This window comes from Oncorhynchus gorbuscha, linkage group LG16, assembly GCF_021184085.1.
Source record: "Oncorhynchus gorbuscha isolate QuinsamMale2020 ecotype Even-year linkage group LG16, OgorEven_v1.0, whole genome shotgun sequence".
Lineage (NCBI taxonomy): Eukaryota > Metazoa > Chordata > Actinopteri > Salmoniformes > Salmonidae > Oncorhynchus > Oncorhynchus gorbuscha.
This window is the reverse complement of record NC_060188.1, coordinates 8325805-8353647: the sequence shown is the minus strand read 5'-3', so window position 1 is coordinate 8353647 and position 27843 is coordinate 8325805. Positions and strand designations below refer to the sequence as shown.

At 45.1% G+C, this 27843-nt stretch overlaps 1 protein-coding gene across 2 annotated transcripts; it reads right to left on the bottom strand.

Moving 5' to 3' along the window:
- Positions 1-433: 433 nt before the first annotated feature.
- Positions 434-4401, bottom strand: tob1a (transducer of ERBB2, 1a). 2 transcript variants are annotated; one of them, XM_046306355.1, is made up of 2 exons: positions 4127-4401; positions 434-2555 (listed from the first exon to the last, which is right to left on the bottom strand). In XM_046306355.1, exon 2 carries the CDS (start codon positions 2324-2326, stop codon positions 1313-1315), a length of 1014 nt encoding a protein of 337 aa, XP_046162311.1. In that variant the 5' UTR covers positions 2327-2555; positions 4127-4401; the 3' UTR covers positions 434-1312. The 2 variants fall into 2 exon arrangements, with proteins under 2 accessions (XP_046162311.1, XP_046162312.1); XM_046306356.1 differs by lacking the exon at positions 4127-4401 and adding an exon at positions 3933-4066.
- Between the last annotated feature and the right edge of the window lie 23442 nt (positions 4402-27843).

Genomic DNA, 27843 nt, shown 5'->3' with positions numbered 1-27843 from the left:
TTCTAGACAATAGTGCAGAACACTAACGTTCACCCTGATTCACAGCAATAAGAATACAGAACACTTCGGTATGTCCATTTGTGTAACACTAGTTACAAGACTACCATGTATAGAATATTAATGTATAATGGTGCAATTTTACCAATAGCACCATGCTGACATGGTAGTACTTTATATTATGCTAAGTCTTTGCAAATGACAAGTTACACTGCAGGTTTGAACCATGTGTCTAGAGCAAGGTCTTGAGCCAGTGCACAAGGAGTAGCTGACCAGAGGTAAATTAGACAAGGATAGGCTAGGACTCCTATGGTTACGATAAAGTGTGTGTATTCAATTCAATGGCATATGGAAAACTGGATAATATTTCCTTCATACATATGTCCATTGTCCAATCAACAAGACCAGACTACCAATGAGAAGATAGACCAGGGGATATTTTCAAGCTTTTTAATACAAACTTAATAAATGATCAGTTCAGCTTAACATGTAAGACACTGACTCCAAATACTTTGTTATACCGTTTGTTTTATCAAGTATTGCACAATGTAGGTACAAAATTAATATACGATTACATTTTGTCCATAATATAGCAAAAATCTTTAAACTCTTAACAGAAAATACAACTCTTGTTTTTCAAAAAAGCAAATATTCTTAAATCCCACCACTACGGAATATTCTGTACACAATCTTTAGAATAGTCAATGTTTTTTAGAGGGATTCATTTCACAATTTCAATAAAAAAAAGAACATAAAGTTGCTGCAGCCATCACGGATCACTGTAGTAGTAAAAAGATATAAATGCAGTACCATGTCGTAGAAACAATATATACTCTGATATTTTACAAACTCTGTACTAAATTAAATTATACAATTAGAAAAAAGACCAGGAAATCCCACTTATTAATGCCAATCCTTGGAAAATTGGCATGTCCAGTTATGTCTTAAATACTGAAAGAGGCCATGACTTGTATTGTTTTTCTTCTTTATCTTTAAAACAGTCCCGTAAAAAATAATTTCTGTGCTTGGTTGGCAAAAGAAATAATGATGCATGTCGAAGTTTAGGTAACCAAGCTTGGACATCTTGTACTACAAGCTTCATCGTAAAAAAAGATAACTCAAGGGGGCAAAGTCATTTCACCCTCAGGCTCATGCGCTTGGACTTGAACACAGATCTTAGTCGACAACAAGTCACTTTCAATTTTTCCTGGAAATTGTGTTTCCTATTTTATTTTGATGTGCGTTTAGTCTTTTTTTCCCCCCATATCACATATCTCTGGTCATTTCTGTGTACTAGTACTGTAGTATCTGTGTACTAATTGGCCATAACTGGCTGGAATTGCTGGTTCGAATACTGCATGTTGTTCAAACTGAAATTCAAGCCATCCATAAGGGACTTGTCGTTGAGACCTCCGTAGGCCGCAAACACATCGAAGGCATTGCTGTACTGCAGCGGGCTGAGGCTGAGGGAGCTGTCACCGGGGAATAGGGCACTCGGGCTCCCCTGGCCCTGGAGGTTGGGGAACACAAACTCCTTGGCGTTGGGGCTGAGGGCTGAGGCCTGCTGCTGGCTTAGGCCCAACCCGTACAGAGAGTGCATGGAGGTGGAGATGGCTTTCTGCTTCAGCAGCGTGTTCACATTCAGGCCCAGGTTGGTGGGCGAGGTGCGGGCCACCTTCTGGCCCTGCCCGCCTTGGCCACCGTTGCCATTCTGGTTGTTACGGCTGCTGCTCTTCATTTTGGTGGAGCCGAATTTGGTGGCGGCGAAGGTGGCGGTGGTGAAGGTTAAAGGCTGGTTGGAGCGTGGCATGAAGGTGGGGCTGACAGCAGCCGAGTGGCCGAAGGGAGGCGAGGGCGAGCTGGAAGTCGGAGAGGGGCCCACCACAGGCTCGCTGATGGGCATGAAGACCTGGGCCTCAGGGTTGAAACTGTTCTTGATCTCCTTGTCCAGCTCCAGACCACTGGGGCTGCTCTCATTGCTGTCGTCCACGTACAGCACCTTGACGGGCCCCTTCTCCCCGATCTGGTAGGATACCTCGAAGGGGTCGATCCACACACTGAGGTCCTGAGGCAGATTGTGGCGCACATCCTCAATGTCCAGGCCACTCTCTTTGGCTGCCTTCTCTACCACCGGGTCCACCTTCTCCCCCACGTGGATGCACCTGAATCCAGAGCCCTTGTATGGCTTGTCTGGGTACCAGTGGCCCTCATACTTCCCCTTGAGCTGCCTCTCAAGCTCCTCACCGAAGATGTTGACCCGTCGCCGCGGCAGCTTGTTGTAAAGGTAGGAGATGACGAAGTTGAGGGCTACTTGGATTTCAAGCTGCATAGCTGGCTGCTGAACTGCTCCGGGCGCGAGAAGAGGTGTCGGCAGCTGCGTCCTGTTGAGTTGCTTTACGTATCTGTGGTGGGTGGCGTAGGTGCTTCCCAGGCAGGGTAGGGTGTGATGGGTTGGGTCAACACCAAGCAAAAGGAACTAGAGCTTCGTGGAACTGCTCTAAAAACAAAAGTGCTAGTCGCAAGTGGCGTTCTTCCACAAGGTTGAGCGTTGTTTTTTCCTGAAAAAAGAGAAGATAAAAAATGATTAGCATATTGTTCAGACAGATATGCAAAACAATAAGACATTAAAAGGCATAAACCATTCCTCCACTAGATACAAGCCATGAAGAATTTGCATTACTTCAGTAATATTAGGTATAATTAGACAACATTTTGTAAACAGGCAACACTTCTCAAAGATGTGGGTGGCAATGTCCTGGCCTACTTGACTGAGGTTGAGTCTACAACTGCAGACTTTGTAAAGGAATGCAATAAAATGCCCTTTAAACGTTAACCCTTTACTTCCCGAGGGAAACATCTAGAATAGAATTGCAGTCCCTATGAACACTCAAATCAACTAGTATGCTATGACGGATCAAGCGTTCACCTCTTCTCTGTCTTGTTTCAAGTCGCAACGTTTATTTGTCACATGCACAGGATACAGCAGGTGTAAAACAGTAGTGAAACGCTTACTTACAGGCGCTTTCCCGAACAATGCCGTATTCAGTATCAAGGTCTATAGCCTGAATCATCTTTAACAATGCAATGTCACGCTATGGAACAGAACGACCTAATGTATAAATAGCCATGACAAGCAAGGGGATCTAGTGAATTTGTCTGCATATCTACAACTCAACCTGAACAACAAAGATTTCACAGTAGATGAAAACGATTTTCAGAATGTTAGAAATCTCCACACAAAGAGCTGTGCTGTTTTTTCTATACGAAGCTATAGAGAAGCACTAGAACTGATCGTGTTACATAATAAATAGCTAGCCTCGTTACAATGTTGCCAACGTCATAGAGTCGCAGTTACATTCGGAAAGGCATACTGCACTTTTTTTTACAGAACAGTTACATATTAGCAATCAGGCTGGCGATAGAAAAATATACCCTGTAAATATTGTATCAAGATTGGCGGCTCTCAACTCGCACTACTTAGTATGCTGATTAAATGTAGCAGTGAATGTCGACTAGGCGAGGCAGGGGATATAAAGGTTAGGTGTTGCTATTATCGGAACAGTGTCGACAAAACGGTTTATCAAAATGTAACAACTAGTCTATTCATTTTGGATATGGCCAAGTACAGAAGAAAATGCTAAATAAGCTGTATCCAATAAACAATCATACTCGGTCATTACGAAATAGACGGTTTTCTGCCCAACAGCGGATGGTTTTGTTCGTTTGAGGCAGTGTGAGCAGCTACCTTATCTCTGCGGACCTATAAATGACCACTTGATATACTATTAATTCTTTCCGACCTGGAGATTTAATAACGGGGCCAAAAAAGAGATTAACACAATTCCATTCATAGCCTATTGCCTCTCCGCAAGTTTCTTCTTTCAATAATTTGACAGTCAGTCTTGATAGTCAAGCAAATGTAGATGACTATTTACCTCATATCCCGTCTTTCTTTCTCTCACACACGAATCAGTTAGTTCGGCTACCCCTCCCTAACTTCAGGGACTGACGCAGCAAATCAACTTGATTAATCTGGGGTAAATAGTTCATCAAGAATACTGGGCTATAGATGAGTGATGGATATCCAATCGAACACACAAAGAGTAATTGAGCCAAAAGCAATACTTACTTTTTCGTACAAAATAAAAGATTCTCAGTAGTTTTGAAGTACCGTTAGTGCAAATAGAAGTGTAGGGTAGATATAAATACTTTCTTCACATATAATATAATATTAACATAAAAAAGTATTCCAGTACGTGGAGACGTCGATAGGTTATCGTTATTTATTTTGCTTTAGTTTAGATTTTTAGGTTGTATAGCGTTTTCCCCTTTCAGCAGGCTTGCAGAATGTTTCCCTTCTACCTGGGAGTTTTACAACTTCGTCCCAGTCGGCTGTCATGCGCCTATATTTGTAGCTTTCCTCCGCCATGGGCACGAGGTAGGCGGTGATGCGGTTTCAGAGGTCAAAACAATACGAGCACCAAATCTGGGCCTGCAATTGGTCAAATTGGGGAATCCAGCCTGCTGGAAATGTACAAACTCGAAAGTGTATTGGTTAGTTATACTGTCAATCCAAGGCATAAAAATGAAGAGACGCCCATAACAGGAACATTTGCGTCACACTTTTCCTATGTCCCTGACAGCAGACAAAAATATATCGATTATGAAGTCAGACATATGCTAAATTATGTCATTTGCATATAGTATATTTTGATTATGTATTTTCAGTGATGCATAGTTGATAGATTATATGCCTTTGCTTGACATCCAACATGATTTAAATCAGCGTATCAATCATTTCAGCCGAGATATATCTCCCCTATTGCTTCGAGAAGGCTATGATACGGAATACTTGCATTCCAATAGGTTAACTGGTATTGCCAAGTGCTTCCGACTTATTTATTTGACATGTTTTCAAATAATGAGCGAGCAATTTGTTGAGCTGAATACACGCTCACCCATGAAACCGTAATAACCATGCGTTATTACCATGCTAGAGCAAACGCAATCTGTTAGATCAGAGAATGGCAGTTTGAAAATGATTAGTAAAAGAAACGGGGGTTGCATTTGGAAATTTCAGTCAAATCTACAGCTCTGTCGGAAAGGACATTCCCAAAGAGGAACGATAATGTTGGAAGCGAAGGGGGTGGGGTTGATCTCCTATCGAGAAAACACTCCGCTGATTGGCTGAAAACGGGGCAGGAGCTCTTTGGTGAATGGTGTGCCCGTATCCAAGGTGCTGATGTAGCAGCCCACGTCATACCTGGGTGGACAGGGCACTCTCGAGTTTAAATTGTACATAGCTAAATATACATTAGTTACGGAGCTCTAGTTGATGTAAGGTATGTTGTCCCACTAACTCGCGTAGGAAAAGCTAAGCAAACGTGTACTCACCCTGTATAAATGGCTACACAATGGTTTGACCGTAATGCAAAACAAACCATTTCCATTCAACAAAATGTAGGTATCTTCACGATCTCTTATGTTGTTGTTATTGAATGTAATTACTCTGTAATAAGGAAACTTCACTGTAAAGTGTTACCACCAATAAGAATAATGTGCATACTGCTCATTGCTGTTCACATTATGCACCTATCAAGCTCAGATTTCCAAGGCCAGTAGTTTTCCATGCTGTTAACCCTATCACACATTCACTACCATGTTAAACCCAGGCCTGTAATCTTTTACCACACATATCTGGCATTTACCATGACTAAGACCTTGTGGGGGGACACATAACAGGTGTGTGTACTGTAACACCTAGCAGGCCTACACACAAGCGCATCAACATCACCACAATAATTGTTTTGTGTTCCTTAAAAGTGTTTTGTCAACATTTGTGACATTTGTAATGCAACTACAATGATAACTGTTATAGTTAATGTTGTAAATGCAGGTAACAATAAGGCTATAACTGCACACAAAGAGTTTGATGATAAGTTGATTATTGCTGGTCTGTAATAGCCTCGCATGATGTGTAGTGCTGGCTTGTCATTCCTTAGTCTCGTGCTACAGACACTACACAAATCCATGGAAGTATTACTTCCACAGTAACACCCGTATTACATCACATAACCTCTTCCTATGCCAGCATAATATGGTTGTGAAGAAGAAGCAAGTGGCTTCCGGTTGGCTTATAGTGGACTTTTATACATTCTTTAAATGCTTAGGTTTGCCAAGCATGAACACAAGCAAAATCACCTGCTGTAGTGCAGGCAGGTCGGGGATTGGGAGCTGTAAACGCATAAAGACACCCAAAGGGGGTTGTGGATGTCGGACATTGGGTTTATAATAGGTCTACAATAGCTTCTCAGTCTGACCATATAGATAGGGAGGACACATTATTTGACAGGTGGGTTTTTAGATAGAAGCTGCCCTCTTGGCACAGATCTCGGATCAGTTTGTCCTCCATGAACCATACACTTAACTTTTTAGGGAGGAAAAACCAACTGAGCTTCGATCAGGGTCTTGATCTACACCTTGGTGGCATGCATACAGTGTACAGAGAGATAGTGTACTGCACAGAGAGCTCAGAGGCCTTGGCTTGGCAAGGCCTCCGATCTGTTTATACTCCAAACAACTCAGAGGTTTCCATGGTCATGTGCTCTCCAGGACCAGAGCCATAGAAGTCCTGGAGCTACACACTCCAGCATACAGTGCCTTGCGAAAGTATTCGGCCCCCTTGAACTTTGCGACCTTTTGCCACATTTCAGGCTTCAAACATAAAGATATAAAACTGTATTTTTGTGTGAAGAATCAACAACAAGTGGGACGCAATTATGAAGTGGAACGACATTTATTGGATATTTCAAACTTTTTTAACAAATCAAAAACCTAAAAATACAGTTTTATATCTTTATGTTTGAAGCCTGAAATGTGGCAAAAGGTCGCAAAGTTCAAGGGGGGCGAATACTTTCGCAAGGCACTGTACTAACCTACCTCCATGTTGGCCTCACAGCCATCCATAACACTCCAGCATACTAACCTACCTCCATGTTGGCCTCACAGCCGTCCATAACGCTCCAGCATACTAACCTACCTCCATGTTGGCCTCACAGCCGTCCATAACACTCCAGCATACTAACCTACCTCCATGTTGGCCTCACAGCCGTCCATAACACTCCAGCATACTAACCTACCTCCATGTTAGCCTCACAGCCATCCATAACACTCCAGCATACTAACCTACCTCCATGTTGGCCTCACAGCCATCCATAACACTCCAGCATACTAACCTACCTCCATGTTAGCCTCATAGCCGTCCATAACACTCCAGCATACTAACCTACCTCCATGTTAGCCTCACAGCCGTCCATAACACTCCAGCATACTAACCTACCTCCATGTTAGCCTCATAGCCGTCCATAACACTCCAGCATACTAACCTACCTCCATGTTGGCCTCACAGCCGTCCATAACACTCCAGCATACTAACCTACCTCCATGTTGGCCTCACAGCCGTCCATAACACTCCAGCATACTAACCTACCTCCATGTTGGCCTAACAGCCATCCATAACACTCCAGCATACTAACCTACCTCCATGTTGGCCTCACAGCCGTCCATAACACTCCAGCATACTAACCTACCTCCATGTTGGCCTGACAGCCGTCCATAACACTCCAGCATACTAACCTACCTCCATGTTGGCCTCACAGCCATCCATAACACTCCAGCATACGAACCTACCTCCATGTTGGCCTCACAGCCATCCATAACACTCCAGCATACGAACCTACCTCCATGTTGGCCTCACAGCCGTCCATAACACTCCAGCATACTAACCTACCTCCATGTTGGCCTCACAGCCATCCATAACACTTCAGCATACTAACCTACCTCCATGTTGGCCTCACAGTCATCCATAACACTCCAGCATACTAACCTACCTCCATGTTGGCCTCACAGCCATCCATAACACTCCAGCAAACGAACCTACCTCCATGTTGGCCTCACAGCCATCCATAACACTCCAGCATACGAACCTACCTCCATGTTGGCCTCACATCCATCCATAACACTCCAGCATACTAACCTACCTCCATGTTGGCCTCACAGCCGTCCATAACATTTTGATTTGTGTTCGCACAAAAATTACAACTGTCTTGGAATTCTGAATTATTTGACTGTTTCTAAACAAAAACAATCATGTAATTGATATGTGGGTACGTTTGTGTATCATGTCATTGATATGTGGGTACGTTTGAGTATACATGTGCATGGTAAATGTGGTAAATTAGTGTGTTTATAGAATGTGGTTGGAGGTTGGTGGCACCTTAATTGGGGGAGGACGGGCTTGTGGTAATGGATGGAGAGGAATAGTGGAATGGTATCAAATTCATCAAGCACATGGTTTCCACGTGCTTGAAGACATTCCATTTGCGCCGTTCCAGACATTATTGTGAGCTGTCCTCCCCTCAGCAGCCTCCTGTCATGTGTGTGTGTGTGTGTGTGTTTCTGTGTGTGGGGGTCAGGCTGATGTGTGTAAACAGTATGTGTGTCTTGCTGAGACAAAGAAGCCATCTGATTGTCTTAGGTGTAATCCTATAACATACTGTATCTTCCCCTCACTGCCTCTTCTGGTACATGTTACCCTGAAGAATTGGCATGGTGCTTTAAGGTCTTTAATCCTCAATTAGTCTTCAAAGTGATTCGCTTTGCTCTCCCTCCCTCCAGGAATAGTGAGAGAAGAGGGAGAGGAAAGGAAAATAGAAGGGGAAAGGGGGGAGCAGAGGTAATCAAGCTTCTCACAACAGACCAAGTTTAGTATGGATTGACTGTGTATCAGAGGAGGCTGGTGGGAGGAGCTCATTGTAATGGCTGGAATGGAGCGGATCCAACACGTGGTGTCCATATGATTGATGTATTTGATACCATTCCATTTATTCCATTCCAGCCATTACAATGAGCTCGCCCTCCTATAGCTCCTCCCTCCAGTCTCCTCTGCTGTGTAGGTCCCTAGCAGGAGTGTTACAATGTGATGCATTGTTTTTATAGTGTTGCTGTGTTTTGCCTCTTGGTTAGGCTGTGATAGTGCTTCCTATAATTGACTTGCATAGTTAAAAAAAAAAGTTGAATAAAATCAAATGTGAATAAACAGAGTATTGTACGGCAGTTGTACTGTAGCCCACCGCTGTCCTCCCTGACTCCCTGTCTGTCACGTCACAGCCGGCTGGGAGTGTGTGGGGGGGGGTTAGGAGTGTGACGACGTGACTGGGTCTGTGACGATTTAATGGTCTCTGATGTTGCTGTTCTCACACCACCAGCGCAACAGAAACATCATTTTTTATTGTAGCAGGAAAAACTAAAGGACAACATTAAGCTGTGACAGGCATAGCTATGGAGCGCATCAAGGACAGTGGGATCACACACACACACGCGCTCACACACACACATGCACTCACACACACACGCGCGCTCACACACACACACACACACACACACACACACACACACACACACACACACACACACACACACACACACACACACACACACACACACACACACACACACACACACACACACACACACACACACACACACACACACACACACACACACACACACACACACAGTTTAGTTGTGGTCCCCACAAGAATAGTTAAACACGTCCCCACACACACACACACACACAGTTTAATTCAATGTGTCCAATAAAGCACTTTCCCTGAGTTGACATGTTAGATGGATTGACCCTGGCTGAGTTGTTCTTGTTTCTCATGGTCTGAGATTCCTTTAGGTTCCTTTTGGCAAACTCCAAGCGGGTTGTCATGTGCCTTATACTAAGGAGTGGCTTCCGTCTGGCCTCTCTACCATAAAGGCCTGATTGGTGAAGTGCTGTAGAGATGGTTGTCCTTCTGGAAGGTTCTCCCATCTCCACAGAGGAACTCTGGAGCTCTGTCAGAGTGACCATCAGGTTTTTGGTCACCTCCCTGAACAAGGCCCTTCTCCCCTAATTGCTCAGTTTGGGCCTGTGGCCAACTCTAGGAAGAGTCTTGGTGGTTCCAAACATCTTCCATTTAAGAATGATGGCCACTGTGTTCTTGGGGACCTTCAATACTGCCTAAATGTTTTGGTACCCTTCCCTATATCTGTGTCGTGATACAATCCTGTCTCGGAGCTCTACGGACAATTCCTTCAACCTCATGGCTTGGTTTTTGCTATGATATGCACTGTCAACTGTGGGACCTTACCAAATCATGCCCAATCAATTGAATTTACCACAGGTGGACTCAATGGATGATCAATGGAAACAGCATGAACCTGAGCAATATTTCAAGTCTCATAGCAAAGGGTTTTTCTTAATAATAAATTACCAAAAATTCTAAAAACCTGTTTTTGCTTTTTCATTATGGGGTGTTGTGTGTAGATTGATGAGGACATGTTTTTATTTCATTAATTTTAGAACAAGGCTGTAACGTAACAACATGTGGGAAAAGGTAAGAGGTCTGAATACCTTTTGAATGCATTGTATATATATTGTATTTGTTACAGCACCGAATACAACAGGTGCAGACTTTACTGTGAAATGCTTACTTACTTACAAGCCCTTAACCAACAACGCAAAGTTCAAAAGAAAATTAGCACAAATAAAAGGAAAATAGTACACAGTAAAAAAACAATAAGGAGGCTATATACAAGGAGTACCAGTACCGAGTCAATGTGCAGGGGTACAAGGTAGTTAAGGTGATTGAGGTAATATGTACATGTAGGTAGGGGTAAAGTGACTGTGCATAGATAATAAACAGAGTAGCTGTTTGTATTGTATGGTACTGTAGATATGAATGAGATGAATGGTAATATACTGTCACGATTGTCATGAATTACGGACCAAGGCGCAGCGTGATTTGAGTTCCACATATTTTAGTAAAGTGAAACTAAGAAACCAATTAACATACAATGAACGTGAAGTCGTAGTGCTCAACACACTAACACAAACAATATCCCACAAAGGCAGGTGGGAAAAAAGGCTACCTAAATATGATCCCTAATTAGAGGTAACGATAAACAGCTGCCTCTAATTGGGAACCATACAAACCACCAACATAGAAAATCGAATACTAGATAACCCCCCCCACCCCTAGTCACACCCTGACCAAAACCACAATAGATAATTCAGAGGGCTCTCTATGGTCAGGGCGTGACATATACAGTATCAGGGCTGGCACCAGGGCCACTAATTGCCAAGGGTATTTTATAAAATAAAGGTAGACAACTGGACTTTTATGACTGAGTTACTTCAAAGTTAAATAAAGGTTACTTTTAAAATGGGTAACCCTGATATTTTACTGTGTCACTGAGAAAAAACAATTTCCTTCTCTCACCTCTTGAACAGGCTGTCACTATGTTTGGTTACTCATTAAATAGAACACATCACAAGTCTGCAGTCAGGCTCAAGCACGTGCATAGTCAGAACCACACACACGCACATGTAACGGATGTGAAACGCTAGCTTAGTTAGCGGTGGTACGCGCTAAATAGTGTTTCAATTGGTGACGTCACTTGCTCTGAGACCTTGAAGTAGTAGTTCCCCTTGCTCTGCAAGGGGTGTGGCTTTTGTGGAGCGATGGGTAACGATACTTCGTGGGTGACTGTTGTTGATGTGCAGAGGGTCCCTGGTTCGCGCCCGGGTATGGGCGAGGGGACGGTCTAAATTTATACTGTTACACACACACACTCTCTCTCTGCCTTTCTTCCTCTCTTAAATACACACACTTACGCCTTGCAAGGACTTACATGATACAGAACATGCAAACGCCAAGGTTATGTTATCAGTTTCCACGACAGCAGCAGCACCAGCAGAACTTAGTTGGCTGCCTTTATAATGGAGTTTTAGACTTGTAACTGAAAGGTTGCAAGATTGAATCCCTGAGCTGACAAGATAAAAATCTGTCGTTCTGCCCCTGAACAAGGCAGTTAACACACTGTTCCTAGGCCGTCATTGAAAATAACAATTTGTTCTTAACTGACTTGCCTAGTTAAATAAAGGTTAAAAAAATGAAATAAATGACTTGGCCTCTTCAATAAATCATCCACAGACAGCGGAGCACTGACTGGGACACAGTCAACATAGACACATTCCCTATCTGTAAATCTAAAGAAGGCTTGCTGAAATGCACATACGGATCATGGCCCAGTCTCAACCAAAAACAATGCAGGTCACCTTCCTATTGATTTTCTTGTGACAGAAGTGGGAGCTACAAAATAGCTCTTATATCTACAGTATCTTACCGTAGGTTTTAGTTAAGAGCTCTTCTCATCTGCCATAGCTCTGATTACATCCTGAATGAATTCCTCATCTACTGCATTTTTAGGCATCTGGCATTCATGCAATAACCCAATGGAGAAGTACATGTAATTATGTCTCTTTCCCTCTGACCTTGAAAGGGTACACAGAGTAAGCAATCAAAGCATGTGTTGCCTTTCAGGTAGAGCTAACATTTCACACACACTTCACACACACACACACACACACACACACACACACACACACACACACACACACACACACACACACACACACACACACACACACACACACACACACACACACACACACACACACACACACACACACACACACACACACACACACGCGCACACACACACACACACACACACACACACACACACACACACACACACACACACACACACACACACACACATTGCACATGCACAGGCTTACACACACACACACACACACACACACACACACACACACACACACACACACACACACACACACACACACACACACACACACACACACACACACACACACACACACACACACACACACACACACACACGCACACACACACACACACACATCACTACCCCTATTCCTATGCGTCATAGCTTCTGTTGGCCTTACACACACTTCTAAAAACATGCACACACTGCTCACAGAACACAACAAACACTCCTGATGTGTGAATACATAACATCTGCATCAGCTGGGTCTACAGTTCTAGTAATAACACAAGGACTGACTACTACAGCCAGGCCAGGACACAGTGAATCGCACGAGGCCCTGGCTAATGCTCTCCATGCAGGTCTCGCTCCCTCCTGAGTTACGACAGGGAACAGTCAAAAGGTTAACACATGTAGCATATACAGATGTATGATCTTAATTTGATCCCCCTGTTGCAGGAAACTTGTAGTGTATTTGAAAAGGCATCTGAAGTTTGTAATTTCCACTTTGAAATGTAAGACTTGATTTTCCCTTAGGAAAGATGTATCAACCCCTACAAAACAATGTGTATTCATTATAATCCACATAATAATTCACATTTCCTATTGCTGCAGAATTATTTTCCTTCTGTAGCGAACTGGCTCAAATAAACACACACACACACACACACACACACACACACACACACACACACACACACACACACACACACACACACACACACACACACACACACACACACACACACACACACACACACACACACACACACACACACACACACACACACACACACACACACACACACACACACACACACACACAACATAGGCAAATAAGCATACACACACAGACACACACACGGTGACCGCACACACACTGACCTGAAGGGCATTTCCTTCCTGGGCTGCGTTCAGTACGTTTGTACGTTCTGGAATGTTCAATTGAATGGAAACGGAAATGGTTCTGTACTGAATGACCAGCTGAAAAATTGAGAGATTTCCTACAAAGTTCTATACATTTTTGAATATTGCTGAATTTCGATTTAATGTCTGTATTCCGTGATTCCGTCCGTGTAACAAGGATTTTCTAGGGCCCGAAGAACATTACATTTTTGTGTGACAGTGATTTCTGTGCATACAAGAGGTCTTTGTTTTTGTATTTCCTTGTTCCTTTCCTCTTTGTCTTTGCCCTATGACTCTGCAGAAAGGAAGGAGGAGTGAATACCATAAACAGATCGAGAGATGGAGGAATAGAGTGAGCGAGGCATGAAAATCTGATTGGGTTCAGATGTGTCAAATAAAATCAAATGTTATTTGTCACATGCTTCATAAACAACAGGTGAAATGCTGACTTATGGACCCGTCCCAACAATACAGAGAGAACATCCTAACCCCAACTCTAAAACCTAACCCTAACCCTTACTTATGGACCCGTCCCAACAATACAGAGAGAACATCCTAACCCCAACTCTAAAACCTAACCCTAACCCTTACTTATGGACCCGTCCCAACAATACAGAGAGAACATCCTAACCCTAACTCTAAAAACCTAACCCTAACTCTAAAACCTAACCCTAACTCTAAAACCTAACCCTAACTCTAAAACCTAACCCTAACTCTAAAACCCAAGCCTAACTCTAAAACCTAACCCTAACTCTAAAACCTAACCCTAACTCTAAAGCCTAAGCCTAACACTAAAACCTAAGCCTAACTCTAAAACCTAAGCCTAACTCTAAAACCTAACCCTAACTCTAAAACCTAACCCTAACTCTAAAACCTAACCCTAACTCTAAAACCTAACCCTAACTCTAAAACCTAACCCTAACTCTAAAACCTAAGCCTAACTCTAAAACCTAACCCTAACTCTAAAACCTAAGCCTAACTCTAAAACCTAACCCTAACCCATACTTATGGACCCTTCCCAACAATACAGAGAGAACATTTTTTAAATAATAACAAAATGAATAAATACACAATGAGTAACGATAACTTGGCTATATACCAGTACCGAGTCCATGTGCAGGGGTATAAGGTTATTGAGGTAGATATGTACATCTAGGTAAATGACTAGTTAACAGGATAGATAATTAACAGTAGCATGAGGTGATGTGATCTGTGATGTCATAATGAGGCCTGTCCTCCATGTTAAATAGTCAATTTCAATTCAAGGGCTTTATTGGCATGGGAAACATGTGTTAACATTGCCAAAGCAAGTGAGGTAGACAACATACAAAGTGAATATATAAAGTGAAAAACAAAAAAAATTAACAGTAAACATTACACATACAGAAGTTTAAAAACAGTAAAGACATTACAAATGTCATATTATATATATATATATATATATATATATATATATATATATATATATATATATATATATATATATATATACACAATGTAATTAAATAGTCTCTGTCTGTCACAGCAAAGCAGATCAGTCATAGTCCTAACAGCATCACCCAACCAATGACAGAACAGTTTTAATCCTAACAGCATCACCCAATTAATGACAGATCAGTTTTAGTCCTAACAGCATCACCCAACCAATGACAGATCAGTTTTAGTCCTAACAGCATCACCCGACTAATGACAGATCCGTTTTAATCCTAACAGATCACCCAATTAATGACAGATCAGTTTTAGTCCTAACAGCATCACCCAATTAATGACAGATCAGTTTTAGTCCTAACAGCATCACCCAACCAATGACAGATCAGTTTTAGTCCTAACAGCATCACCCGACTAATGACAGATCCGTTTTAATCCTAACAGATCACCCAATTAATGACAGATCAGTTTTAGTCCTAACAGCATCACCCAATTAATGACAGATCAGTTTTAGTCCTAACAGCATCACCCAATTAATGACAGATCAGTTTTAGTCCTAACAGCATCACCCAACCAATGACAGATCAGTTTTAATCCTAACAGCATCACCCGACTAATGACAGATCCGTTTTAATCCTAACAGATCACCCAATTAATGACAGATCAGTTTTAGTCCTAACAGCATCACCCGACTAATGACAGATCAGTTTTAGTCCTAACAGCATCACCCGACTAATGACAGATCAGTTTTAGTCCTAACAGCATCACCTGACTAATGACAGATCAGTTTTAGTCCTAACAGCATCACCTGACTAATGACAGATCAGTTTTAGTCCTAACAGCATCATCCGACTAATGACAGATCAGTTTTAGTCCTAACAGCATCACCCGACTAATGACAGATCAAAGACGTCTGCAGCCAAATAGCTTTTTGATCAAGAAGTGAAAAATAGGTGAAGTTTAACCAGAGCCAGGTTTCCTAGAATGAGGTTAGATATGGTGAATACTCTCAGGGAGGCCTCAGGACTGTTTACAGTAATGAATGACACCACACCAACCATGTGATATCTGAATCCCTTTGATTCTGTTTTCCTTTTCAATGGCAGGCATGGCATCAAATACTTGTAGTTGAACCTTGTTGAGGATACAAACCTTCATCATATGACAGAACATAATGAGATTAAAGAGTATGTTTTCAAAAGAAATAGAGCAAGACATTCCGTTTGAGAAGCTCACTGTGTTGTGCACATGGGTGGGTGGGGTGGGGGGTGGGGGTGGGGGGGATATTCCGAATTTTGTAAATGTGATTTTCCGATAGCTAATAATAAAGTGGATGGTACATTTTCAGATGAAGTCATATATTTATGTGAAAAAAGATAGATTGATTACTTTTGTGATTAAAGAAAGTGTTTGAGGAGGTAGGCCACTGTATTTATCATGTACTCCTTACCTGGTAGTGAAATGAATCAGGGCTATTTTTCTATCCTCCTGACACATTTAATGATCTCTCTATTATTCATGTGATATACTGTCACCTTTACAAGTGGTGAAGATTCATGATGTCACATTATTTATTGGAGCTCAACATTTTCTTTCTGATCATTTTCTACATCTGTAGCTGGATCACTTCTTAGCTTTATAGATGTTGCGGAATTGCAAATAGTTAGACAGCTTTTTTATGTCAGATGTTAGAAATCGTGTCTCGTTTCAAAATTAAGCTGTTGTTTTTAAACTCTGCATAAACCCTTACTAGCTATTAAATTAACTTAATGAAGATTGCGTCCCATTTCTAATAGTTACAGTAAGTCAGACTAGCAGCTTTGCTAATATAGAAGACACTGTGAGTTGCCACTATCTAATGACATGGCAGTCTCCTCCAGAGCATCCTCAAACTGAAGCAATGTCCTGAGTAAGAAGAGACGAGTAGGATGAAGTTACCCACTAGTCCCCTTAGACTCTGACCTAAAGTCACTGCTATTCTTTTCTTCCTGTATGTGGAGCAGGAGAAGAAAGCAGGGGGATGGAGGATGAGGGGAGTGGGGGGGTACAGTAGTCTGAGACTGTGGATGTGAGGAGGGATGGGGCACAGTAGTCTGAGACTAGGGGATGTGAGGAGGGATTGGTACAGTAGTCTGAGACTATTGGATGTGAGGAGGGATGGGGTACAGTAGTCTGAGACTGAGGAATGTGAGGAGGGATGGGTACAGTAGTCTGAGACTGTTGATGTGAGGAGGGATGGGGTACAGTATTCTGAGACAGGAATGTGAGGAGGGATGGGGGTACAGTAGTCTGAGACTAGGGGATGTGAGGAGGGATGGGGTACAGTAGTCTGAGACTGTGGATGTGAGGAGGGATGGGTACAGTAGTCTGAGACTAGGGGATGTGAGGAGGGATGGGGGTATAGTAGTCTGACTATGGGGAATGTGAGGAGGGATGGGGGGTACAGTCGTCTGACTATGGGGAATGTGAGGAGGGATGGGGTACAGTAGTCTGAGACTGGGGAATGTGAGGAGGGATGGGGGGTACAGTCGTCTGACTATGGGGAATGTGAGGAGGGATGGGGTATAGTATTCTGAGACTGGGGAATGTGAGGAGGGATAGGTACAGTAGTCTGAGACTGTGGATGTGAGGAGGGATGGGTACAGTATTCTGAGACTAGGGGAATGTGAGGAAGGATGGGGGGTACAGTAGTCTGAGACTGTGGATGTGAGGAGGGATGGGTACAGTATTCTGAGACTGGGGAATGTGAGGAGGGATGGGTACAGTAGTCTGAGACTATTGGATGTGAGGAGGGATGGGGTACAGTAGTCTGAGACTGGGGAATGTGAGGAGGGATGGGTACAGTAGTCTGAGACTAGGGGATGTGATGAGGGATGGGTACAGTAGTCTGAGACTGGGGAATGTGAGGAGGGATGGGTACAGTAGTCTGAGACTAGGGGATGTGAGGAGGGATGGGTACAGTAGTCTGAGACTATTGGATGTGAGGAGGGATGGGGTACAGTAGTCTGAGACTAGGGGATGTGAGGAGGGATGGGTACAGTAGTCTGAGACTATTGGATGTGAGGAGGGATGGGGTACAGTAGTCTGAGACTGTGGATGTGAGGAGGGATGGGGGTACAGTAGTCTGAGACTGTGGATGTGAGGAGGGATGGGGTACAGTAGTCTGAGACTAGGGGATGTGAGGAGGGATGGGTACAGTAGTCTGAGACTATTGGATGTGAGGAGGGATGGGGTACAGTAGTCTGAGACTGGGGAATGTGAGGAGGGATGGGTACAGTAGTCTGAGACTAGGGGATGTGAGGAGGGATGGCGTACAGTATTCTGAGACTAGGGGATGTGAGGAGGGATGGGGTACAGTAGTCTGAGACTGGGGAATGTGAGGAGGGATGGGTACAGTAGTCTGAGACTGGGGAATGTGAGGAGGGATGGGTACGGTAGTCTGAGACTGGGGAATGTGAGGGGGGATGGGTACAGTAGTCTGAGACTGTGGATGTGAGGAGGGATGGGTACAGTAGTCTGAGACTGGGGAATGTGAGGAGGGATGGGGGTACAGTAGTCTGAGACTGGGGAATGTGAGGAGGGATGGAGGGTCAGTGGTCAGACTATGGGATGTGAGGAGGGATGGGTACAGTAGTCTGAGACTAGGGGATGTGAGGAGGGATGGGTACAGTAGTCTAAGACGAGGGGATGTGAGGAGGGATGGGGTACAGTAGTCTGAGACTATGGGATGTGAGGAGGGATGGGGTACAGTATTCTGAGACTAGGGGATGTGAGGAGGGATGGGGTACAGTATTCTGAAACTAGGGGATGTGAGGAGGGATGGGGTACAGTAGTCTGAGACTAGGGGATGTGAGGAGGGATGGGGTACAGTATTCTGAGACTAGGGGATGTGAGGAGGGATGGGGTACAGTAGTCTGAGACTGGGGAATGTGAGGAGGGATGGGTACGGTAGTCTGAGACTGGGGAATGTGAGGGGGGATGGGTACAGTAGTCTGAGACTGTGGATGTGAGGAGGGATGGGTACAGTAGTCTGAGACTGGGGAATGTGAGGAGGGATGGGGGTACAGTAGTCTGAGACTGGGGAATGTGAGGAGGGATGGAGGGTCAGTGGTCAGACTATGGGATGTGAGGAGGGATGGGTACAGTAGTCTGAGACTAGGGGATGTGATGAGGGATGGGGGGTACAGTAGTCTGAGACTGTGGATGTGAGGAGGGATGGGTACAGTAGTCTGAGACTGGGGAATGTGAGGAGGGATGGAGGGTCAGTGGTCAGACTATGGGATGTGAGGAGGGATGGGTACAGTAGTCTGAGACTAGGGGATGTGATGAGGGATGGGGGGTACAGTAGTCTGAGACTGTGGATGTGAGGAGGGATGGGTACAGTAGTCTGAGACTAGGGGATGTGAGGAGGGATGGGGTACAGTAGTCTGAGACTAGGGGATGTGAGGAGGGATGGGGTACAGTATTCTGAGACTAGGGGATGTGAGGAGGGATGGGGTACAGTATTCTGAGACTAGTGGATGTGAGGAGGGATGGGGTACAGTAGTCTGAGACTAGGGGATGTGAGGAGGGATGGGGTACAGTATTCTGAGACTAGGGGATGTGAGGAGGGATGGGGTACAGTAGTCTGAGACTGGGGAATGTGAGGAGGGATGGGTACAGTAGTCTGAGATTGGGAAATGTGAGGAGGGATGGGTACAGTAGTCTGAGACTGGGGAATGTGAGGAGGGATGGGGTACAGTAGTCTGAGACTAGGGGATGTGATGAGGGATGGGTACAGTAGTCTGAGACTGTGGATGTGAGGATGGGTGGGGTACAGTAGTCTGAGACTGGGGAATGTGAGGAGGGATGGGTACAGTAGTCTGAGACTGTGGATGTGAGGAGGGATGGGTACAGTAGTCTGAGATTGGGAAATGTGAGGAGGGATGGGTACAGTAGTCTGAGACTGGGGAATGTGAGGAGGGATGGGGTACAGTAGTCTGAGACTAGGGGATGTGAGGAGGGATGGGGTACAGTAGTCTGAGACTAGGGGATGTGAGGAGGGATGGGGTACAGTAGTCTGTGACTGTGGATGGAGGATGGATGGGGTACAGTAGTCTGAGACTGGGGAATGTGAGGAGGGATGGGGTACAGTAGTCTGAGACTGTGGATGTGAGGATGGGTGGGGTACAGTAGTCTGAGACTGGGGATGAGGAGGGATGGGGTACAGTAGTCTGAGACTGGGGAATGTGAGGAGGGATGGGGGGTACAGTAGTCTGAGACTGGGGAATGAGGAGGGATGAGGAGGGATGTGAGGAGGATGGGGGTGAGACAGTAGTCTGAGACTGGGGGATGTGAGGAGGGATGGATGGGTACAGTAGTCTGAGACTAGGGGATGTGAGGAGGGATGGGGTACAGTAGTCTGAGACTGGGATGTGAGGGGGATGTATTCTGAGAGGGGAGGGATGGGGTACAGTAGTCTGAGACTGGGGAATGTGAGGAGGGATGGGTACAGTAGTCTGAGACTGGGGAATGTGAGGAGGGATGGGTACGGTAGTCTGAGACTGGGGAATGTGAGGGGGATGGGTACAGTAGTCTGAGACTGTGGATGTGAGGAGGGATGGGTACAGTAGTCTGAGACTGGGGAATGTGAGGAGGGATGGGGGTACAGTAGTCTGAGACTGGGGAATGTGAGGAGGGATGGAGGGTCAGTGGTCAGACTATGGGATGTGAGGAGGGATGGGTACAGTAGTCTGAGACTAGGGGATGTGAGGAGGGATGGGTACAGTAGTCTAAGACGAGGGGATGTGAGGAGGGATGGGGTACAGTAGTCTGAGACTATGGGATGTGAGGAGGGATGGGGTACAGTATTCTGAGACTAGGGGATGTGAGGAGGGATGGGGTACAGTATTCTGAAACTAGGGGATGTGAGGAGGGATGGGGTACAGTAGTCTGAGACTAGGGGATGTGAGGAGGGATGGGGTACAGTATTCTGAGACTAGGGGATGTGAGGAGGGATGGGGTACAGTAGTCTGAGACTGGGGAATGTGAGGAGGGATGGGTACAGTAGTCTGAGACTGGGGAATGTGAGGGGGATGGGTACAGTAGTCTGAGACTGTGGATGTGAGGAGGGATGGGTACAGTAGTCTGAGACTGGGGAATGTGAGGAGGGATGGGGGTACAGTAGTCTGAGACTGGGGAATGTGAGGAGGGATGGAGGGTCAGTGGTCAGACTATGGGATGTGAGGAGGGATGGGTACAGTAGTCTGAGACTGGGGATGTGATGAGGGATGGGGGTACAGTAGTCTGAGACTGTGGATGTGAGGAGGGATGGGTACAGTAGTCTGAGACTGGGGAATGTGAGGAGGGATGGAGGGTCAGTGGTCAGACTATGGGATGTGAGGAGGGATGGGTACAGTAGTCTGAGACTAGGGGATGTGATGAGGGATGGGGGGTACAGTAGTCTGAGACTGTGGATGTGAGGAGGGATGGGTACAGTAGTCTGAGACTAGGGGATGTGAGGAGGGATGGGGTACAGTAGTCTGAGACTAGGGGATGTGAGGAGGGATGGGGTACAGTATTCTGAGACTAGGGGATGTGAGGAGGGATGGGGTACAGTATTCTGAGACTAGTGGATGTGAGGAGGGATGGGGTACAGTAGTCTGAGACTAGGGGATGTGAGGAGGGATGGGGTACAGTATTCTGAGACTAGGGGATGTGAGGAGGGATGGGGTACAGTAGTCTGAGACTGGGGAATGTGAGGAGGGATGGGTACAGTAGTCTGAGATTGGGAAATGTGAGGAGGGATGGGTACAGTAGTCTGAGACTGGGGAATGTGAGGAGGGATGGGGTACAGTAGTCTGAGACTAGGGGATGTGATGAGGGATGGGTACAGTAGTCTGAGACTGTGGATGTGAGGATGGGTGGGGTACAGTAGTCTGAGACTGGGGAATGTGAGGAGGGATGGGGTACAGTAGTCTGAGACTGTGGATGTGAGGAGGGATGGGTACAGTAGTCTGAGATTGGGAAATGTGAGGAGGGATGGGTACAGTAGTCTGAGACTGGGGAATGTGAGGAGGGATGGGGTACAGTAGTCTGAGACTAGGGGATGTGAGGAGGGATGGGGTACAGTAGTCTGAGACTAGGGGATGTGAGGAGGGATGGGGTACAGTAGTCTGTGACTGTGGATGTGAGGATGGGTGGGGTACAGTAGTCTGAGACTGGGGAATGTGAGGAGGGATGGGGTACAGTAGTCTGAGACTGTGGATGTGAGGATGGGTGGGGTACAGTAGTCTGAGACTGGGGAATGTGAGGAGGGATGGGGTACAGTAGTCTGAGACTGGGGAATGTGAGGAGGGATGGGGGGGTACAGTAGTCTGAGACTGGGGAATGTGAGGAGGGATGGAGGTTCAGTGGTCAGACTATGGGATGTGAGGAGGGATGGGTACAGTAGTCTGAGACTATGGGATGTGAGGAGGGATGGGTACAGTAGTCTGAGACTAGGGGATGTGATGAGGGATGGGGGTACAGTAGTCTGAGACTGTGGATGTGAGGAGGGATGGGGTACAGTAGTCTGAGACTGTGGATGTGAGGAGGGATGGGTACAGTAGTCTGAGACTAGGGGATGTGAGGAGGGATGGGGTACAGTAGTCTGAGACTAGGAGATGTGAGGAGGGATGGGGTACAGTAGTCCGAGACTAGGGGATGTGAGGAGGGATGGGGGGTACAGTAGTCTGAGACTGTGGTGTGAGGAGGGATGGGGGTACAGTAGTCTGAGACTAGGGGATGTGAGGAGGGATGGGGTACAGTAGTCTGAGACTGTGGATGTGAGGAGGGATGGGGGTACAGTAGTCTGAGACTGTGGTGTGAGGAGGGATGGGGTACAGTAGTCTGAGACTAGGGGATGTGAGGAGGGATGGGGTACAGTAGTCTGAGACTGTGGATGTGAGGAGGGATGGGGGTACAGTAGTCTGAGACTGTGGTGTGAGGAGGGATGGGGGTACAGTATTCTGAGACTGTGGTGTGAGGAGGGATGGGGGTACAGTAGTCTGAGACTGTGGATGTGAGGAGGGATGGGGGGGTACAGTAGTCTGAGACTAGGGGATGTGAGGAGGGATGGGGGTATAGTAGTCTGACTATGGGGAATGTGAGTAGGGATGGGCTACAGTAGTCTGAGACTGGGGAATGTGAGGAGGGATGGGGGGTACAGTCGTCTGACTATGGGGAATGTGAGGAGGGATGGGGTATAGTATTCTGAGACTGGGGAATGTGAGGAGGGATGGGTACAGTAGTCTGAGACTATTGGATGTGAGGAGGGATGGGGTATAGTATTCTGAGACTGGGGAATGTGAGGAGGGATGGAGGTACAGTAGTCTGAAACTGGGGAATGTGAGGAGGGATTGGGTTACAGTAACCTGAGAGCAAGGACAGGGTTTTAGAGAGAGAGAGAGAGAGAGAGAGAGAGAGAGAGAGAGAGAGAGAGAGAGAGAGAGAGAGAGAGAGAGAGAGAGAGAGAGAGAGAGAGAGAGAGAGAGAGAGAGAGAGAGAGAGAGAGAGAGAGAGATATTACCCATTCAAAATGACCTGGGAGAAATGAAAAGTAAAAAGAGGCTGTCTGCGTCTGATAGATGAACAGAGGGATGGGAGAAGACAACGGGGACAGGAGAAGGATGGGAGAAGACAACGGGGACAGGAGAAGGATGGGAGAAGACAACAGGGACAGGAGAAGGGTGGGAGAAGACAACGGGGACAGGAGAAGGATGGGAGAAGACAACGGGGACAGGAGAAGGATGGGAGAAGACAACGGGGACAGGAGAAGGATGGGAGAAGACAACGGGGACAGGAGAAGGATGGGAGAAGACAACGGGGACAGGAGAAGGATGGGAGAAGAGGAGGATGAACACCTGTTTGGCTGTGGTGCTGGGATGAAGCTGCTTAGTATTCATGGTAATGGAATAATACATGGACACCCAGTGAATCTGATAGTCTACCTCATCCATACACACACACATCACTCACCCTGCCTCACAATGTAATCACAGCCAGGAGAGGAAAATACAAAGTGTGTGTGTTCTAATCCATGTACTGTAGATGGAGCGGTTAAGCACCCACAACTATGTCATCTACCTCTAAAGGAGACTGTGTGAGGTTTGAAGACGGCTTCATAAACTGCTAATATTCGTTTGGGACGTTCTAGTGTTGTGACTACTCTACTCTCTAGCATCCCTTGTGACAAGGTTATAACACTTGATCCTGCAGCTATTCTATTTCTACTACAATCAATATTCCAATACTTAGTCTTATCAATGTACCTAGAAAAGGACAGAACCAAATTTACATTACATTGGTTTGTGATGTCAGAATTGTGACATCGGTGTAAATCTGATGTAAACCCCCCTATCTGGTAAACAACTGTGATTTGACAAGGTTTTACATTGGGACTAACAAGACACCCACAGAGAGAGGAGCTTAACAAATCCAGCCAGGCTTTCCTCTCCCTCTCAAATTCCATCAGCATTTTATAGGCAACCGGATTTACTTTGTATGGCAGATGAGTAGAAAGTGCTGAGTAAATTATGGATTGTTATATGGCTTCAAAGAGCTAATTTCTATTCCAATTCTACATACAATGGGTTTAGAAGGCATTTTATGTATTGATGTTAGGTTGTTTTCGTCCACTAGTATGTGTCCATGCAGTATTTTGTGTCTTTGCCAACGAGACTTCTGAAGAGTGCTGTTTTGCTGTATTAGTCACAGAAGATGACACGCCAATGGCCCTCTATCCATCCTAGTTATTTTAGGCAAAGAACATTTGTTTCATAATACCAAACTACTGAGATATTGAGATACTGAGAGAATGTAATATCTTATATGCAGGTTTTTTCTTTGCCCACCATACCGATTAAATCTGATGTGTATCATGTCTCCATTGAGACACATTTTCACATTGTGTGTATAAGAAGGTTTTGATAATCTAGTCCAACTGTATAATACCTATCTCAACCATATGATAACATATGACACAGCTGGTCTCTTGCTCCACTTTGCACATAATGACACTGACAATGACTAACCGTTTGGTAACTTCAGCTGGATGTCCCTTTTCCTTTTCCATTCCTCTTGGCAGTGCTGGTGTTATATTGCCCTGGAGATAAGAATCAGAACAGTCTGGCGTTTGGTTTCAGTGATGTCATCTGGCACTCTCTCTCTCTCTCTCTCTCTCTCTCTCTCTCTCTCTCTCTCTCTCTCTCTCTCTCTCTCTCTCTCTCTCTCTCTCTCTCTCTCTCTCTCTCTCTCTCTGTCTCTGTCTCTCTCTCTCTCTAACCCTCACCCCGAAACGAGCTGAACTGGACTTGAGTCAGGTCGGCCATGACACATCACTTCTCTCCTTCCTCTAGGATTTCACATCGTTCACCTTGTCAGACGAAATGTACAGTATTTCTTTGCAGTACCTTTATAGCTACAGTGTGGGGTTTGACTTGATTGAATGCAACAGGTATTTCTTAGTTCAAATAAAAACTCATAACACTAATATAATTGTATTTAGCTCCATGTAAGTGTTGTGTAGCTGTGTTGTATGTAGATATGCGGTATGTAGCTCTATGTATGTGGTATGTAACTCTGTGTGTATATGGTATGTAGCTTTGTGTATGTGGTATGTAGCTATTTGTATGTCATATGTAGCTCTTTGTATGTGGTATGTAGCTCTGTGTTTGTGGTATGTAGCTCTATATTTGTGGTATGTAGCTCTGTGTGTGTGGTATGTAGCTCTGTGTGTGTGGTATGTAGCTCTATGTATGTGGTATGTAGTGCTATATATGTGGTATGTAGATTGATGTATGTGGTGTATGTGTATGCTCTATGTATGTGGTATGTAGCTTTGTGTGTGTGGTATATAGCTCTATGTATGTGGTATGTAGCTCTATGTATGTAGTATGTAGCTCCATGTGTGGGACATTTAATTCCTAAGGAACTTTTGTTTACACAAGCTTTTGTGTCCAGACACACTTTGCCCCATGGACTATCACGTTGGAGCTGACACATTGACATTTCATAACCTGCCTTTCCCTTGTGTGTGTGTGTTGTGTGTGTGTGTGTGTGTGTGTGTGTGTGTGTGTGTGTGTGTGTGTGTGTGTGTGTGTGTGTGTGTGTGTGCGTGCGTGCGTGCGTGCGTGCGTGCGTGTGTGTGTGTGTGTGTGTGTGTGTGTGCGTGTGTGTGTGTGTCTGCAGCACCTTCCAGCCTCTTCCTCTCTCAGATTAACACTCAGAGAAAGTGTCAAGGGTCTATGTTAAATCCCTCACGGCCTTATCAGCCAATGCCACACACACACACACACACACACACACACACACACACACACACACACACACACACACACACACACACACACACACACACACACACACACACACACACACACACACACACACACACACACACACACACACACACACACACACATGCCGACAATGACCATGTGACTCCAGCAGGGCAAGTCGTGCCATAATAATAGTTCTGCCTGTTTTGGAAACAGATACAATACCTGATCACGGCAGGTAAGGTGATGCATAGTTAAATGGGTACATCACATTCCCTCCCTTCATTCATTCAGCTTCTGCCTCATGGAACCATTAGGTGAGACATTATCAGATGGCATCTGAACTGGTTATGAATAAGAATCGCAAAACCAGGTAATAAATGAAACAGTGGGAGGGATCTGGCAAATAGGAAGAATTCAAAGTAGTCTCTCTCTCTCTCTCTCTCTCTCTCTCTCTCTCTCTCTCTCTCTCTCTCTCTCTCTCTCTCTCTCTCTCTCTCTCTCTCCCTCTCTCCCTCTCTCTCTCTCTCTCTCTCTCTCTCTCTCTCTCTCTAGCTGTCTAAAATAGCAGACTAAGTAGTACTCTCTCTCTCTCAAATGGCAGTCTGAAATAGCAGACTAAGTGGTACTCTCTCTCAGTGGTATATTCTTTGCTGAAAGACTGATAGCTTGTATCCTAGTCATACACACACACAACACACACAACACAAATATGTCCAGCTTGATTGTTAAAACTATATCAAGTTTTCAACAAGGTCTAAGTATTGATTGACTGCGAATTTCACTCATTGTCGATAAGGGGGACTCAATCAATCAAACACTCTTGTTTACCACATATAGTCTGGGATGTTCCAAAGTCACCCCCAAAGGTATCCCACCAAATTACACGACCCGGCACCCCCGTCCTCCCTCCCTCCCCCTCCTCCATCCCTCCCTTAATCTTCTCAGCAGCAGCTAAAGAAAGCCCACAACTAAACACTGTCACAAGACCAGGGTCGTATACATTAGGACACACCGGAGAAAAGCGGTTTCATTCCTTTTTCTTCTGTTTAGTGCCACATGAACACGACCTTGCTCTGGTATGACACAGTGTTTCCATACATCTGACCCTTGATCCCCAGTGACACGCATATGGTGTCATCTCACTGCCCGTGTTATCCGTGTCACTGGGACACTAGTGTCTCCATCCGCGAGGACCGCAAATCCATGGGACACGAACACGTCTTAGTTTGACCCATTGGTGCTGCTGGTGGTATCTACAGGCATTAGGCAACAACTGGTGGGATGAGAAAGAGATACGGGGGAAATCAATAAAGAGGGAGGAAAAGAGAACAAGGTTATGACCTTTTGTTAGTGCAGTTAGGGAACCAACGTTTAGGCAAGCAGTTGTTATACAGATGTTGGATTTTAATTTGATCCTCCTGCAATGCAGGAAATTAAAACTTGTACTATATTTGTCTTCTGAAGTCTGTAATTTCCTTTATGAAAAATGTAGCAACCTCTACAATTTTTTTAA